At 42.2% G+C, this 18791-nt stretch overlaps 1 protein-coding gene across 2 annotated transcripts in view; it reads right to left on the bottom strand.

Moving 5' to 3' along the window:
- LDHC (lactate dehydrogenase C) overlaps positions 1-14649 on the bottom strand; it is a 46793-nt gene extending 32144 nt beyond the window's left edge. The window contains exons 1-3 of one of the 2 annotated variants that reach the window (XM_032358578.1): positions 14629-14649; positions 9512-9646; positions 4674-4791 (exon numbers count right to left, since the gene is read on the bottom strand). In XM_032358578.1, the coding sequence (XP_032214469.1) occupies positions 4674-4791; positions 9512-9637 (244 nt within the window). In that variant the 5' untranslated portion in view covers positions 9638-9646; positions 14629-14649. Of the gene's footprint in view, positions 1-4673; positions 4792-9511; positions 9647-9745; positions 10064-14628 lie in introns of those variants that run through there. The other variant, XM_032358577.1, reaches the window with a different exon arrangement.
- Positions 14650-18791: the final 4142 nt, after the last annotated feature.

The raw sequence follows: 18791 nt of genomic DNA, 5'->3' as shown, positions 1-18791 counted from the left end.
TGAGATCATGACCTGACCTGAAGATAGAGGCTTAACACACTGAGCCACTCACACGTCCTATAACCTTATTCTTGGAAGATATTTTTGCTGGGTAGAGATTCTGGATTGACATTTACTCTTTCTCAGCACATTAAAACGATATCATTTCATTATATTCTGGTTTCACTGTGCTGTTGATAAGTCAGTTATTCTTTCCTTTTTCTATAATTTGTCTAGTGACATTTTTTTTTCTCTTTGCCTTTAGTGTTTTTTTTTTTTTTTTTTTATATTTTATTTATTTATCAGAGAGAGAGAGCAAGCACAGGCAGACAGAATGGCAGGCAGAGGCAGAGGGAGAAGCAGGCTCCCCGCCGAGCAAGGAGCCCGATGTGGGACTCGATCCCAGGACGCTGGGATCACGACCTGAGCCGAAGGCAGCTGCTTAACCAACTGAGCCACCCAGGCGTCCCAGTGTTCTGTAATTTCACAAGAATGTGTTAGATAGGATTTTGTATTTATCCTTGAGATTATTTGACTTGAGTATGTGTGTTATTTTTCATTAGTTCTCAAAAATGCTCAATTATAAATCTTCCAATATTTCGTCCTCTCCGTTCACTTTTCTAATTATATGTACATGATATCACTTTATCCTCTATGATTCTTAGCCTGTCCTATTTTCTACTTCTTGCTGTCTTTTTTTTTTTAAGATTTTATTTATTTATTTATTTGACAGATAGAGATCACAAGTAGGCAGAGAGGCAGGCAAAGAGAAAGAGAGAGAGGAGGGGAAGCAGGCTCCCTGCTGAGCAGGGAGCCAGATTCGGGGCTTGATCCCAGGACCCTGGGATCATGACCTGAGCCAAAGGCAGAGGCTTTAACCCACTGAGCCACCCAGGTGCCCCTCTTACTGTCTTCTTTGTAATTGCCTTAGGTTCATCATTTCCCTCTTCAGTGTGTCTGCTCTATTATTAAATCCATTAATTTTTTTATTTCATTCTATTTAGAAGTTATATTTGACTATTTTACTTTTCTTTTTAAAGATTTTATTTATTTACTTATTTATTTGAGAAAGAAGGAGTGAGTTGGGGGGAAAGGCAGAGAGAGAGAATCTCAAGCAGATTCTGCACTGAGCACAAAGCCCAGCATAGGTCTCAATTCCATGACCCTGAGATCATGACCCAAGCTGAAATCAAGGGTTGGACACTTAACTGAGCCACCCAGGCACCCTTATATTTGGCTATTTTAAAAATATAGGTTTTCCTGTCTTATACTGATATTTTCAAGTTGGTCCTTTATTTCTTTATGTGGAATAATTATAGTTAATTTCTATTTGTGTTTCAGAATTTCAACATCTGAAATCTATGGTAGCCTTTTCTGTTACCTCGGCTGGTTCTTGCTCATGCATTTTCTTGGTAGATTTAATTAGTCCTACTGTGAGATGTTCATTTTTTTTTGGAATATTATTTGTGGAACTTCTTTGGGCCCTGAAATAAAGTGGGTTTCTTCTAGAGACTCCCTTAAGTCTTTTTTTTAAAGATGTATTTATTGGGGTGCCTGGGTGGCTCAGTGGGTTCAAGCCTCTGCCTTCGGCTCAGGTCATGATCCCAGGGTCATGGGAATGGAGCCCCACATCGTGCTCTCTGCTCAGCAGGGAGCCTGCTTCCCCTCCCTGCCTCTCTGCCTACTTGTGATCTCTGTCAAATAAATAAATCTTTTTTTTTTTAAAAAAAACAATGTGTTTATTTATTTGAGGGAGGAAGAGAAAGTGGGGGAAAGGGCAAAGGGAGAAAACCTTCAAGCAGCCTCCCCACTGAACTCGGAGCCTCTTGACCCACTGACCCATGAATTCCTGACCTGAGCAGAAACCAAGAGTCAGACATTTAACCAACTAAGCCACCCAGGTGCCCCAAGATTATCTTAAGTCTTAAGACTGCTTGAGATTTTTGGGGGGATTTCAAATAAGGGCCAGCTGGTATCTACAATCTTGGCGACCATTTCCTTCCTTTACTCAAGCAGCTGAGACGCTTGATTTTACTGTCAGTCCCCAGAGATAGGGAGAAATGAATTACTTCAAGATCATCCTTACATTAAGGAATTGCCAAATGAGGGCTGGCAAGCCACATCTGGCCCACCGCCTGGTTTAGGAATTAAAATCTCACTGGAAGGGGCACCTGGGTGGCTCAGTGGGCTAAGGCCTCTGCCTTCGGCTCAGGTCATGATTCCAGGATCCTGGGATGGAGCCAGGCATCAGGCTCTCTGCTCAGCAGGGAGCCTGCTTCCTCCTCCCTCTCTCTCTGCCTGCTTCTCTGCTTACTTGTGATTTCGGTCTGTCAAATAAATGAATGAAATCTTAAAAAAAAAAAAAAAAACCTCACTGGAACATAGCCAGACCCATTTTACATACAGTTGATCACTGCTTTAGAACAAGAGGAGAGTTGAGTAGTTTTGACAGAGGCTATAGATCCCACAAAGCCTAACATATCTGACCCTTTACAAAACAGAGTTTACTAACCCCGTTGGAGTTCCAGCTTTATGAAGTTAACTCCTATAGAACTCCCCAAATTAAGCCCTGTCTCCAGTCTCCTAAATCCTGTGAGGCAGTGGAAACCAAAACTGAAGTTCACAAAGTCCGACTAATGCTAGCTAGTAAAAACGAGCTATAATGCTCTGCTTAACTCTCTAGTTTCCTGACTTCACCCAATGCCTATTCTGAAAATGTCTTTATTAAGAACATATCAATTGTAAATGAATTCTTTAAGGATTGAGAAAATCTTTCTTTTATATTTTATGCAGGAGTTTTGTGATTTACAGCAAAAAGACTGATCCAGGTGTTTATCCTGCCACATTACCAGAAAGTAAATGCTGAATGATTTTTTTTTAAGTATTTTAATACAGTAGGAGCTCTTTTAACCTGACTCCACTGAACTGATTCAGTACATTAAGGGATATAAAACATACTGATATCTAAGGCAACTGAATACTCCCAATTAGTAGACTTTCATAGGGAAGGTCTGTGTACTTTTTCTTCCCATTTTTTAGAGAGAAGCAGAGAGAGCACAAGCAGGGGGAGGGTCAGAGGGAGAAGGAGAAGTAGACTCCCCGCTGAGCAGGGAGACCGATGAGGCAGGGAATGCAAGCTGGTGCAGCCACTCTGGAAAACAGTATGGTGTGTCCTCAAAAAGCTGAAAATAGGGCGCCTGGGTGGCTCAGTGGGTTAAGCCGCTGCCTTCGGCTCAGGTCATGATCTCGGAATCCTGGGATCGAGTCCCGCATCGGGCTCTCTGCTCAGCGGAGAGCCTGCTTTCCTTTCTCTCTCTCTGCCTGCCTCTCCATCTACTTGTGATTTCTCTCTGTCAAATAAATAAATAAAAATCTTTAAAAAAAAAAAAAAGCTGAAAATAGAGCTACTCTATGACCCAGCAATCGCACTACTGGGTATTTACCCTAAAGATACAAATGTAGTGATCAGAAGGGGCACATGTACCTGAATGTTTATGGCAGCAATGTCCACGATAGCCAAACTATGGAAAGAGCCCAGATGTCCATAAACAGATGAATGGGTGAAGATGTGGTACACACACACACACACACACACACACACATACACACACACACACAGGAATACTATATACACACACACAGCCAACAAAAAAATGAAATTTTGCCATTTCCAATGGTGTGGATGGAACTAGAGGGTATTATGCTAAGCGAAGTAAGTCGATCAGAGAAAGACAATTATCATATGATCCCTCTGATATGAGGAATTTGAGGCAGGGTGGGGAGTCATGGGGGTAGGGAGGGAAAAAAAATGAAACAAGATGGGATCAGGAGGGAGACAAACCATACAGACTCATAATCTCACAAAACAAATTGAGGGTTGCTCAGGGTGGGGGATAGGGATATAGTAGCTGGTGATGGGCACTGGGGAGGATATGTGCTATGGTGAGTGCTGTGAAATGTGTAAGACTGATGATTCACAGACCTGCACCCCTGGGGCAAATAATATATTATTTGGTAATTAAAAAAAGATGTTTATCATGTTTAATCATGTTTATATCCAAATGTATTTATGCCAATTGTATCTATTAATTATATAATATGAGGTAAGTCACTAAAATACAAGTGTAAAAGAAATGCATGGTAAAGATAACCAGTATATTCAGGATTGAGACATGAATAGATGTAACACAGAACATATCAACTAAATTAGTAATGTTTTATTTTTTTTCCTGGGTGTTGGATACATTGATGTTTGTTATACTTAAACTCTTTTTATATGTCAAGAATTTCATAATTTTTTAATGATTGTTTCTTTTTTAAAAGATTTTATTTACTCAAGAGAACATGAGCAGGGGGAGGGGCAGAGGAAAACAGAGAAGCAGACTCCCCACTGAGTGGGGAACCCAGTGTGGGGCTTGATCCCAGTTCCTTGAGATTATGACCTCAGCCAAAGTCAGAAGCTTAACCAACTGAGCCACCCAGGCACCCCTATTATCCCCCTGCTTGTGCTTGCTCACAAATAAATGAATAAAATCATTTTTAAAATTATTTTAGAATAAAAAATTAACCTTTTAAACTGTATGTCCTAATGAGATTGGTGATACTTTTTAATTTTATATTTACGGAGACCAGTTTGGTAAAGTTCATTACACTTTTTTAAAACTCTGAAAAGAACTCTTTAAATTAAAATTAACCTTTTCCAGAGGTAATCTTTGAAGTATTAAAGAAAAGACTGCCATGCTGAAGATCCATCATTTCTCCCTTCAATTTGTCCACTGAGACATCAATGAGGGCGAGTTCATCGGCCAAATCCTAAAATACATGAAAGTTTTGAATAACATATTTTGAAGAATGTTCTTACTTCAGTATTTAAAAAATAAAAAGAAAAATTTGTGTGTGGCTACTTTATAATCGAAGTATAGTTATATTTTAATAGAAAAAAATGCTATAAAAGTGAGTGTGTGAGTGTGTCTAGAGTGACCAGAAAGAAGTCAAAGTAAGCAACAGAATGTAGCAAAAATTACTAATTGCTTTGTCTTCAAAACTAATTGATAATTTTTTTATAAGTGGCTTTTTTTCCACTTCAGATATTTAATAATGATGAAAAGCTATTAAGTTCCTTCAAAGGATTTTATTACATTTAACCTTTATGCCCAATTTCTGAATTGGCTGAAGTTTTTAGTATGCATCCTTATGACTAAAATAAAAAGGTGGCCACCTCTGGGAACCCATTTCACGCACAGTACATTTAACATTGGATCTCCAACCTAGGGGTAGATGGGCATACAACCAGACCATAGCTCCCAGTCAGCCACACAATCATGAGGCAAACAATGGATACACTTATCAATTATTCTGTTTTTTACTTTCAGAACCAATATATTTCACAAGATATTCAACAATTGATTATAAAATAATCAATTTTATGGTTTTGCCCAACTCTAAGCTAATGTAATTAGCTTATAACATTATTTAGCTTACATTATTACATTTTATAATATTACATTACATACATTATCACATTACATTAGCTTAGAGTGTAGTTACATCCACAATAATGTAATGTAATTGTGTAATTGTTCTGAGCATGCTTAAGGCAGGCTAGGCTAAGATATGACAGGTGGAATACGTGTACTAAATACATTCTGAACTCATGATGAGTTTATTGAGATGTAACCTCATCATAAGTCCAGGAAAATCTGTATAGTCTCTTTTTTGCTTACTCTGATTTGAATTGAGTTTACCAAATGAAACAGAATACAGAACTACATAGAAGAAGAGTTTTCCCTCATATCCAGTGGCCAGATTCTAAAGATGAGAAGTAAGGGCAAGGGATCAGAGTCCCTATTTGCTACCCTTTTTTCTCAGATCAGATGCCATCTGAACTTTCTGGAAAACTGTAGCTTCTAAAATGTACTAAATTATGTGTTATATATCAGGAACATAAGGAAGATAAGGAGGTTCACCCAGAAGGATCACATATCACTTCTAAGCTAATTGGTAAGAAAACCAGATAATGTTTATAGATCCATTTTTCTATTAGTCTATGTCTTTGGATCTGTACAGGAAAACAGAAACCACTCTAAGCATTTCAGCAGGAGGTAATTAATATAGGGAATTGGTGAGACAGCTGTTGGAGGGCTGAAAGGACAAAAAGGGAACATTTGAGGTAACCCAGAGATAGAAATATCTTTGAAAACATTTTTTTAAAGATTTTATTTATTTATTTCACAGAGAGACAGATATCACAAGTAGGTAGAGAGGCAGGCAGACGGAGAGGGGGAAGCAGGCTCCCTGTTGAGCAGAGAGCCCAGTTTGAGGCTTGATCCCAGAACCCTGGGATCATGACCTGAGCTGAAGGCAGAGGTTTTAACCCACTGAGCCACCTAGGTGCCCCTGAAAACATTTTAAAAAGCAAAGCGTTTGTGTTTTTTGTTTATTTTTTGTTTTAGATTTTATTTATTTCAGAGAAAGACAGCGAGAGAGAGCATGAGCAGAGGGGCAGAGGGAGAGGGAGAAGCAGACTCCCCGGTGAGCAGGGAGCCCAACATGCAGCTCAATCCCAGGACCCTGAGATCATAACATGAACCAAAGGCAGACACCTAACTGACTGAGCTACCCAGGTGTCCTGAGAAGCTACCCAGGTGTCCTGAGAAGCTACCCAGGCTGTACACTGAAAACTACAAACATTGCTGAAACAAATTAAAGAAGACTCAGATAAGTGGAAAGACATCACATGATCCTAGATTAGAACACTTAATACTGTTAAGTTGTCAACATACTCAAAATCATCTACAGATTTAATACAAACCCTTACAGAATCCCAGTGACATTTTTTAAAGGAACAGAACAAAATCCATTCTAAAGGATCTTAAGGGACTCTAAATGGCAAAACAATCTTGAAAAAGAATAAATTTTGAAGTCTAATGCTTCCTGAATTCAAAACTTATTACAAAGCTACATCAAAATAGCATGATATTGTCATAAAGACATATAAATCAATGGAATAGAGAGCCCAGAAATAAACTCTCACATTTATGGCAAATGGTATTTTCAAAATCTTTTGGACTCTACTTTTTTTTTTTTTCTTAAGACTTTATTTATTTACTCAACAGAAAGAGAGAACACAAGCAAGGGGAGGTGCAGACAGAGGGTGAGGGAAAAGTAGGATCCCTGCTGAGCAAGGAGCCCTATGTGGAACTTGATCCCAGGACCCAGGGATCATGACCTGAGCTGCAGGCAGACGCTTAACTGACTGAGCCGCCCAGGTGCCCTATGACCAAATGATTTTTGACAGGAATGCCAAGGCCATTTAATGGGGGAAAAGAGAGTCTTTTCAACAAATCATACTGGGGTAAGTGGATACTTACAAGCAAAAGAATGAAATTAGACTTATACCTTACATCATGTAAATAATTAAAAATAGATCAAAGATCTAAATATAAGACCTAAAACTGTATGAAACTCTTGGGAGAAAATATAAAAGATTCATGACATTGGACTTGACAGTGGTTTTTGGATATGACACCAAAACACATAAAACAAAAATAAAAATAGATTAATTGAGGGGCACCTGGGTGGCTCAGCTGGTTAAGCATCTAACTCTTGATTTCAGCTCAGGTCATGATCTCATGGTCATGAGACTGAACCCCATGTCAGGGTCTGCAATAGGCATGGAGCCTGTTTCTCTCTCTCTCTCACTCTCCAACCCTCCAGGGCATCACCTCCCAATTGCTCACTTGCTCTTTTAAAACTTAAACTGAATTACATTAACATTAAAAATATCTGTGAATCAAAAACAACAACACAACAAAAACAGCAGAGTGAAAAGAAAACCATGGAATGGGAGAAAATACTCAAATACACAAATCTGGCAAGAGATTAATATCTAGACTATAAAAAGAACCCCTACAAGTCAACAACAAATAACCCAATTTAAAAACAGACAAAGGGTATCTGGGTGGTTCAGTTGTTTAAGTGCCTCACTCTTGATTTCAGCTCAGGTCATGATCTCAAGACCCTGGAGTCAAGCCCTGCACTGGGCTCTGCACTCAGCATGGAGTCTGCTTGAGATTCTCTCTCCCTCTCTCTTTTTGTTCTTCCCCACCCTCACCACCCCCATCCACTCTCCCTCTCTCTAAAAATAAATAAAATCTTAAGAAAAAAAAAAATCCTTGGGGCACCTGGGTGGCTCAGCTGGTTAAGCAGGAGACTCTTGATTTCAGTTCAGGTCATGATCTCAGGGTCCTGGAATTGATGACAGGCTCCACGCTCAGCAGGGAGTCACACTGAAAATTTGTATCCCTCTCCCTCTGCCCCTCCCCTGCTCACACACTCTGTACCTGAAATAAATAAACAAGTCTTTTTAAAAAATAAAGGGGAGGGGCGCCTGGGTGGCTCAGGGGGTTGGGCCACTGCCTTCTGCTCAGGTCATGATCTCAGGGTTCTGGGATGGAGCCCCATATCAGGCTCTTTGCTCAGCGGGGAGCCTGCTTCTCTCTCTCTCTGCCTGCCTCTTTGCCTCTCTGTGATCTTTCTCTGTCAAATAAATAAATAAAATCTTCAAAAAAAAAAAAAAAAAAGGGGGTGCCGGGGTGGCTCAGTTGGTTAAGCCTCTACCTTCAGTTCAGGTCATGATCCCAGGGCCCTGGGATCGAGCCTTACAATTGGGCTCCCTGCTCAGTGGGGAATCTGCTTCTCCCTCTTCATCTGCCCCTCCCCGCCATTCACGCTTGCTCTCTCTCTTTTGTGTTCTCTCTCTCTCTCTCAAATAAATTAAATAAAATCTTTTAAAATTAATTAATTAAAATTAAAATTGAAAAAAACTTCTCTCACTCTCCTCCCTCTCCCCACCTCCACATGTGTGCTCTCTCTAAATATATAGGTATTTAGAAGGCAGTAAAAAAATAAATATATATATATATATGGCAAAGGATTTGAACAGAGACTTTTCCAAAGAAGATATACAAATTGCCAAAAGCCACATGAAAAGATGCTGTAGAAACAAAAAGTAAAATTAAAGAACTTCCACTGTTACTTTATCAACTTTGGTACTTTTTGTTTTATAATGAGCGTGTAATACTTATAGTTTAAAAAACAATTAAAGTTTTTTTTTGTTTTTAAGTAATCTCTATACCCATGTGGGTTTTGAACTCACAACTTTGAGATCAAGAGTCTCATACTTTTCTGACTGAACCAGCCAGGTGCCCCTAAAAAAATTCTTTTTAAGTATAAGCTTCTAGAAAGTATGACTTTCACCCATTATTCTTCCAGGAAAGCAAGGTATGGGATCATTTAAACAGAATATTAACAAATTAATGCCATCAATGTGCCTCCTATGAATCAGCTTAAATAGTCTAGCAATACCAGACTCAAGATAAATTCCAAATAAACGTTTCTTAAATTAGGTCAAAATCAGATAAGTGAACACATATTTGCTGTCAGAAGGTTGGCCCCACAACCCTGAACTCATCAACATCTACAAGACCTCAAAGTTCTTGATTTTCCCCTACCGGATAGGCTTCTAACTTACCTTCAATAAGATACAAATAGCACAAGCCATGCCTACAGCACCAGTGCCAACAATGGTGATCTTACTCTGCGAGGCTTCATCTTCCTCAATTAGACTCTCAATAAGCTTCTCCTTGATAGTTGACATTTTGAGAACCTGATAGGGATAATGAAATTTCAGTGGAATCAAATCCCCTAAATTGATCACGCTCACAGGTATCAACATACTAGTCACACTGAACATCTAGGGGCTTACCTACTGAGTTTGCAGAATGTTGGAGCCGCGTGTGGCGGGAAAGCGAAAAAAGGGGTATGGAGAGGCAGAGGAGAACCAGTCTGCCTAGGTGTTGGGGCACCAATGAGCTTTTTATTTCTCCCAGCCCTCAAGCTATCATTTTCACCCCAGTACTAGACACTCAAAAGTACTTGCCTGCCCCAACTCAGTACAGACAGCCGGAACACAGAACTCACTGCCTTTAAGGAAGCTTAAAAAGAAGAAGAAGAAAAAAGTTACACCAAAAGGAAGCCACCAACGGCACTTAAGTGCGAAGCCCTGCGACAGTTGCTCTACCGACTGCAACGCCAAGATGCTCCCATGCAAGACTCTGTCTTCAGTACGCAAGCCCCGCCCACCGCTAGCCCAGGCGCAGGCGCATTCGCAGGCATTTAGCGGCCCTTCGTTCTGCAAGGGGGGCGGTGTCGGAGTGAGTGCATTGGCGTCCTCGGTGCCCCTGTGAAGAGTTCTAGGCTATCTTTAAGAACTTGGAAACAGGGATTTGGGGAGTATAGTTTCATTTCCCTCAACAAGCCTAAGCCTGGGACTGATTATAGTGTTGAATTTTTGGAAACCATCATGACTACAGGCTGATGAGGGTCAGGCTCGAGGCCCCAGTGGGAGAAAGTTCTCCTTCGAGCATCTCCTGTTCTTCCAGATAACTTGCCTCTTTCTGAGAGGACATGCTGGAGGGACCTGAGCCCCAGCGATGATTTAAGTAAAGGGTGGGCGTGGGAATGACCAACCTGAATTTGAGGAATGTACTTTTCAATGTACTTACCATACCCTTGTCTACACATTTATCTGCCGGAATTTAAAACATTATTATTGAGCTCTGTAACTTCAGAATGGAGTGCTGAAATAGAGATTGAATTAAAGCAGCAATTGTGAGGACCTATTTAGCTAGAGGCTTCCATCAAAGTTAAAACAATAACCTTGTTTAACCCTTAAACTATCCCTGCTCCCCTTCCCCCAGGGGATTTACTTAAAAACAAATCCCGAAACCAGCTCCAGGTAACAAAGCTCAAATATAAGGGTGGGTCAGGCCAGGTGGAGACATCCTATTAGGGGGATGCATACTGTCTCCTTAGCTACCAAGGAGTATGGGCCCCGCCCTTTGGGCACATTTTGGGCGCCAGTTCTGACCAAGGTGATAGGCTGGTTCAAATGTCTACTAGGGTAAATTGTAATTCAATTGGTCACCTAGCAGGACAGTGCCGCTTTCTCTGTGTGTTACAATCTCATTGGCCACCTGTGCATGGCCAGTCCCAACCGCATGGCCTTTGCCCTTAAAAGCTATTCCGGGAAACAGAGAAGGGTCGCTCTCTCTTGTAAGAGGCGCGGTCTGAACGTTTGGTTAGATTCTTGATGCTTGGCGCAAAATAAAGCTTTGCTTGACCTTCGCTTTATATCAGTCTTGCTCCTTTAATCACAGACCCACTGCGGGGTGGGGGGGGGCATAACAACAATGAAAAGGAAAGGCCACTTTCCTTTAAAACCACCTAAGGGTGGTTTTAACTTTATACCAAGAATTTATGACCCACAGAGGTGGGCACAACCTCCTCAAGTCATCTTTTTTTTGAGTATTTGCATTTTAATCCTTTTCCATTTTCTGTTTCGAAGCCTGTGTGATGAAGGAGCACGAGGCTGGCTGAAGACAAAGCAAAAGCTGGCACCTTGCACCCCCCCTCCATCCGCTCCCCCTCGGTAATATGTGTAGCATCCCTCAGGCAGCCCTGACTGCCATGAACAATAAGCAAATAGTTAACTTGCAGAGATCACAATCCTGCAAGACAGGAGTCTCCCAACTATCTTGATGTTAATGGCTTGCTAAAAGACAACCTTGGTCTTCTTTTAGCATATGAAAATTCCACTGAAACCTACATTCCCCTCACCTTCCCCTAACCGCAGGGTACATAACCTGCCATCCCTCACAACCCGGGGCAGCAGCTCTTCCTGCCCACGGGTCCTGTCCCCGTGCTTTAATAAACCACCATTTTGCACCAAAGATGTCTCAAGAATTCTTTCTTTTTTTTTTTTTTTAAAGATTTTATTTATTTATTTGTCTCAAGAATTCTTTCTTTTTTTTTTTTTAAAGATTTTATTTATTTATTTGACAGAGAACACAAGTAGGCAGAGAGGCAGGCAGAGAGAGAGGAGGAAGCAGGCTCCCTGCCGAGCAGAGAGCCCGACGCGGGACTCGATCCCAGGACCCTGAGATCATGACCTGAGCCGAAGGCAGCGGCTTAACCCACTGAGCCACGCAGGCGCCCAAGAATTCTTTCTTGGTCATTGAAAGACCCCTGCCCTGGAAAGTCCCCTCCCTTAAGAGATAAATAGGATGGCTTTAGATGTCCTGACAGCAGCCCAGGGTGGCACATGTGCAATTATCAAGACAGAATGTTGTGTGTACATCCCAGACTATCACAGGACTAATAAAGGATACGAATGCCCAGATTAAGGCTCTACAAGGTCTCTCTCTCTCTCTTTTAGTGATTGGTTAAGTTCCTGGTTTGAAGGAGGACTATGGCCGAATCTCCTTTTCAGGCTTCTCATTCTTATCGCCTTATTAATCTTAATATGTTGCTTTGTTCCATGTTTCTCTACTTGGTGCCGAGACTCCATTGCTACAATGACTACACCACGACAGACGATCCTTGTCGCGCGCGAGGACACCTCTTCACTATCAGCGCTGGATTCAGCTGCCTCCACCTTTCGTAACTCCCTTATACATTCCTACCCTGATCAATATCGACCCCAGTAGGTAGGGACAGCTCTACGCCCCTATTCAGCACGAAGAAGTTACAGAAGATGAGACCTTCCACCTTCAACCACCTTAAAGATTTAAGGGTCAAAATTGTTCGGGGGGGGGAATGATGAGGGAGCAGGAGGCTGCCTGAGGACTAAGCAAAAGCTGGCGCCTTGCACCCCCCCCTTTCATCCGCTCCCCTCCATATGTGTAGCATTCCTCAGGCACCCCTGACTGCCATAAAACGATAAATAGTGAACTTGCTGAGATCGCAATCCTGCAAGACAGGAGTCTCCCTTGGTTTGCAAATTTCCTTGAGATTTACAACAAAGAAGTTACCTTATCAATAGCCCTAATGTCACCCTCCCCTCCATAAAAACCGAAGGAGGTGGAAGTGGAAGGAAAAGTAAATAAAGTTCAATTTCTTCTAAACCTAAATCTCATTAACAAGGATGCTTGATGGCAGGAGTGTGACATTCCACCAGGAGACTCCCAATTGTCTTTACTTGATAAGTAACCAGGCCTTCAATATCCTGGTAGTGCTTTTTTCGCATGCGTGGGCTAACCGGCCAGTTCTGCTTCTGTAAGATTGCTTTGTCTGCTTTTTCGCGCGGGGTCCCCTGACCCAATCCACTGACGCCAAGTATGCCTGTTCAAAGGATCAATCAATCAGCGCCGTCCCCACCCAAAACTTGTTTGTACCTGTCTATAAAAACCCCGCTTTCCCCTCGGTCGGTGTGCTCGGTTAGCTGGAGCTGCCGACCACCCGCCGGTACCTGCGTCCCAATAAACCTCTTGCTGTTTGCATCCAGTGGCAGTGTTGGATTCTTGGGTAAGGGGATCCGCGGGTCTTTCAGTCATCAGCTCCGGACCTCAGCCCACTGAACCTCACCTAGGTTCTAGAACTTCATCACGTGGTTTGTGTTGGGCTGGCAGGAAGGGCTACTAAAGATGGTGAAAGTTCCCACCACAAGACCTGAGCTCAGACAGGAGAACAAAGGCCCAAGCAGGAATCTGAGACCCCCGCCCTGGTCTCCTGTGGACCAATGGGATCCCGATGAGCGGCGGGATATCCAAATAAGGGAAACTTGCCAAAAGACCCCTGAGCTTTCCCCAAGACCCCTTAAAAGCCCCCTCCTCCCTGCCTTGGGCGCGACTTCCGCCACTCTGCTTTCCAGAGTCGCAGAACCTCGCCCGAGGGTGCCCACCTCCTCCCGGCACAACTTTCCTGGTTCCCCTTCTCCTGAGCCCTGAAACTTCGCCAGAGAGCGTTTTTAATAAATCTTACCTTGCACCCACTTTGCCTGGTGTTGTGTTTATCTCGCCGGAAAAAACTTTACAGTTTGGGGTGCCTGGGTGGCTCAGTCATTTAGCTTCTACCTTCAGCTCAGCATGATCCCAGGGTCCTGGGATCCAGCCCTACATCAGGCTCCCTGCTTGGGGTAGGGTTGGGTGGGAGGAAGGCCTGTTTCTCTCTCTTCCACTCCCCCTGCTTGTGTTCCCTCTCTCACTGTATCTCTGCCAAATAAGTAAATAAATAAAAATCTTAAAAAAAATAAAAATTACAAAGCCTATAATTTGGTTTTAATGTAGTTCACACCATGCAGTCACCCTGCTTAAAACCAGACCACAACTTTTCATTACACTTAACCAATTTTTTAAGTTAATTTTTAAATTAATTTCAGAGGTAAAATTTAGTGATTCATCAGTAAAGTAACTAATTTTTACCACAACCTAAAAGACATTCACGATCCAGCCTCCTTCTAGCCCTCCAACTTCATCTCCAGACACTCTCACCTCACTCCACTCCAGCTTTTCAACAGCTTTTACTTGGCTCAGGACTTTTTGCTGTTCCCTATTTCTGGAAAATTCTCCAACCATTCTCAAAGTAGATTCCTCATTTGCAGTCCTGAGTATACATGGTACTTCCTCTAGCTTTCCTGGAGCAATGTCAATTACCACCACCTCCCCACATCTGTCCTATTTCTCTTAGGGCACTTTTCACAAACTATCAGCTTGTAAGGGCCTATTCAGCCAGAGCAGCCCCACCTCGGTTGAACTGCCATTTTGTTATAAAACTTAAATTGACTTTGCCCCCCTCCCCAGGGGAACTTACTTAGAAACAAGTCCCAGAAACCAGTCCCAGGTAACAAAGTCCAAGTCCAAGGGTGCGTCAGGCCAGGTGGAGGTATTCAGTCAGTGGGGGCTCATAACTGTCTCCTAGCTACCAAGGTGATAGGCTAGTTTCCATGGCTACTGTGGGGTGAATTGTAATTCAATTAGCCACCTGGGTGTGGCCTTTGCTCTATAAAAATTAGTCTGGAAAGCAGGGAGGGGTCGTCCTCTGTAAGGGGCAACCCCTGACCGGTCTGTTTGACCGTCGGTTTGATTCTTGATGTTTGGCGCGGAATAAAGCTTTGCTTGACTTTCGCATTATATCAGTCTCGCTCCTTTAATCACGGACCCATTATTGGGGTACCCAATTTTGGGGGGACCCAACAAGCTCCGAGAAACAGGTTACCTATAGCAGACAGAAGCAGCAGTCAGGGGCGCCTGGGTGGCTCAGTGGGTTAAAGCCTCTGCTTTCGGCTCAGGTCATGATCCCAGGGTCCTGGGATCGAGCCCCACATCAGGCTCTCTGCTCAGCGGGGAGCCTGCTTCCTCCTCTCTCTCTGCCCGCCTCTCTGCCTACTTGTGATCTCTGTCTGTCAAATAAATAAATAAAATATTAAAAAAAAAAAAAAGCAGCAGCAGTCACTGTTGGTCCTGTACTACCACTTGCTTGTGTGCTTACTTCCACAGCAACTCTGGTACTTGTACCTCATTTACCACTCAGTTGAGAGGTCAGCCCTGCTGGCCAGGATGACCAAGAGGTATCTGGTGGCAAAAGGAGGTGTCATCTTGGTAGTGACCAAACTCTTGATCTAGGTGAAGAAAAAGCCTCTTCATTCATACCTACCATAGGTGCAGGACAGGCCACTGAGGTCTACTGCCTGAGTGGGCTCTCTGGGTGGCTATAATCCAAGCTAACTTAATCATTTTGCTTGATGGCAGCAATCTAAATACAGGAGGGCCAAGATGTATACATCCCAACAACTGCCAAAGTGCAGTAGGAATGCAGTGAAGAATTCTGAAAGAACAGGCTTTGAAGTCCTGATGCTTTGACAACATGGGCTTTAGTGGAAAAAAATGTTCATCCATCTACATGCATATATATGGAGAGAGATATATATATATAGGGGAACTATATTCTGAACATTCCATTTGCTTCCCCCACTAAGGCATATTTAATCCACTTCCCAAGGTTAAGACTAAAACGAGATCATACTTATTTATTTTAAATATTTTATTTATTTATTTATTTGACAGAGAGGCACAGCAAGAGAGGAACACAAGGAGGGGGAAGGGGAGAGGAAGAAGCAGGCTTCCTGCCAAGCAGGGAGCCGGATACAGGGCTCCATCCCAGGACTTTGGGATCATGACCTGAGCAGAAGACAGATGCTTAACTGACTGAGCCTCCCTGTTACTGCATAAAATGAGATATTAATTTAAAAGAATCAGGGCTTCTTGCAGAGCTGGTCTATTCCTTGCCTGGGGCAAGAAGATACAAGGTGATCTTGGAAGACTTTGTGTGTCAGAAAGTGAGGAAGCTTTACAAGATTAAATCTAAAAAATTCACGAAAGATTAGGTTAATAAATCTTTAAGTATTATTTCTAGTCATGTTGGTACTAATTTATTATATCAGATATGAAATTAATAAGTGTAAATCGGGCAACTGGGCGACTCAGTGGGTTAAGCTGCTGCCTTCGGCACGGGTCATGATCTCAGGGTCCTGGGATCGTCCCGCATTGGGCTCTCTGCTCTGCAGGGAGCCTGCTTCCTCCTCTCTCTCTCTCTGCCTGCCTCTCTGCCTACTTGTGATCTCTGTCAAATAAATAAATAAAATCTTAAAAAAAAAAAAGTGTAAATAATTTTTTAAAAAAAACAAGTTGCCTCAAAGTTTACTAGAGGCCAGGCATAAGTACAGGTTTCTACTTGGAATAATTAAGAAGTTCAAAGATTTGATAGTGGTGAAGGTTGTCCAACTATGAAAATCCACAGAATTAAACTTCAAAAGGTGAATTTTAGGGGCTCCTGGGTAGCTCAGTCATGGGAAAGATTGAGCCCCACTTCCTGCTTGTAATCCCTCTCCATGTCTGTCGAATAAATACAATCTTTTAAAAATATAAGGAGAACTTTATGTGTAAATTATATCCTAAGGCTTAAAAAAAAAAAACCTATAGAAAAGCAAATCCTATTATACTCCTTGTCAAGACTACATAATTTGCAGGGGTGACTGGTTCCCTCAGTCAGTTAAGCCTCCAACTTGGTTTTGTCTCAGGTCGTGATTGCCTAGGTCGTGGAGACAGAGCTCCGCAGTTGGGGCTAAAGTCATGATCTAATGGGTCCTGAGATCTAGCTGTGCGTCTGGTTCCACGCTGGACACGGAGTCTGCTTGAAGATCCTGTTTCTCGCCTCCCTCTCTCAAATAAGTCTTTTTATTTTTTTTTTTAAGATTTTATTTATTTATTTGACAGAGAGAAATCACAAGTAGATGGAGAGGCAGGCGGGGAGAGAAAGAGAGAGAGAGAGAGAGAGGGAAGCAGGCTCCCTGCTGAGCAGAGAGCCCGATGCTGGACTCGATCCCAGGACCCTGAGATCATGACTGAGCCGAAGGCAGGGGCTTAACCCACTGAGCCACCCAGGCGCCCCCTCAAATAAGTCTTTTAAAAAGACTACATAGCTCAGTCTTGTCCTTTTACATTTGAGACACACTTGAAAAAAAAGCCTAATTCTCTTTATTCTCAAGAAGTAAACTGGTCAAAGATCTGGAAAGTGATGGCAGTAAAGTTGTTCTAGTTAACCTCTCTTAGTATTCAGGCCTGGATAAGGGTCATAGTTGCAGCTACATTTTGAGGAAAATCTGAAGATGATTTTTGAGTGGACAACCATCAGGACTATTTGGTCTGAAATTGTTAAGTGCCATTGTGTTACTGGCCTCTGGAGAGCAAATGTTCTTAAAAATGTTTCCCAAGATGCCTGAGAGACTTTAGTTAAGCTTCTGCCTTCAGCTCAGGTCATAATCTCGAGGTCCGGAGACCCAGTTCTACATCCGACAGAGGGCGGAGCCAGCGGTGGGCAGGCTCAGCAGTGAACCTGCTTCTCCCTCTGCCTACAGCTCTCCTTGCTTATGCTTTTTCTCTGACAAATAAAACCTTTAAACAAATATTAAAAAAAAAAAAACTGCATTTTTTTTAAGTACCACTGCTTATGCTGTGGCAAATGATATTTTTACATTCATGTATATGTCATCTACAGAACTACAGGTACCAATTATGATTAGCACTATTATCAGATAGTTACCTCCTAATACTTTGTAGCTTAGTATATTAAAACGATTATAATGAAAATGGTACCAAAACGTAACCTAGCCACATCCTTGATTTATTAAGTCACATTGATGTTTGATCATTAGTAAATAATACACCATAAAAAAAATCATTGTAGGTGTACCTGGGTGGTTCAGTTTCTTACTGTCTGCCATTGGCTCAGGTCAGCAGCCCCCACCGGGCTCCCTGCTCAGCAGAAAGCCTGCTTCTTCCTCTCCCTCTGTGTTCCCTCTCTCAGTGTCTGTCAAATAAATAAAATCTTTAAAATAAAAAAGTCATCGCAGAAACAACTGTGTGGCTCCCTCCATTAAGTGTCTGCCTTTGGCTCAGGTCATGATCCCAGGGTCCTGGGATGAAGTCCCGCATCAGGCTGCTTGCTCAATGGGGAGCCTACCTCTCCCCCTGCTTCTGCTCTGACAGGTGAATAAATAAAATCTTAAAAAATAATAATAATAATAAATTTCATCGCAGTGTTGCCTAAGAATACCCTAATGGGTCCCAATAATAAGAGTAAGTAGCAGCTTCACCTAATGTAATGAATGGACAGTCACTGTTCAAAAAAAAGTCACTGTTCAAATTTTATTTGGTATTTTAGTTGGTACAACACTTAGTTGGTTGTATGGTCTTTTTACATTATATGGCAATGTACACTATATTCTGACATACATGGTACACGAAGTAAGATCCTTTCGAACAGTTACGCACAATACATGCAATAATGAATTTATACGTTGGAGCCCAGGATGTGACTGACTGGAAAAGATGGACTAGGCATGTTGGGTGAAGGAACCTGAAGTCCTAGAACACACAGGAAATACTCATCTGGTTTGAAGAGCACCTGCTGCATAT

This window comes from Mustela erminea, chromosome 9, assembly GCF_009829155.1.
Source record: "Mustela erminea isolate mMusErm1 chromosome 9, mMusErm1.Pri, whole genome shotgun sequence".
Classification (NCBI taxonomy): domain Eukaryota; kingdom Metazoa; phylum Chordata; class Mammalia; order Carnivora; family Mustelidae; genus Mustela; species Mustela erminea.
The sequence above is the reverse complement of the archived record's forward strand: the minus strand, read 5'-3'. Positions and strand labels throughout refer to the sequence as shown.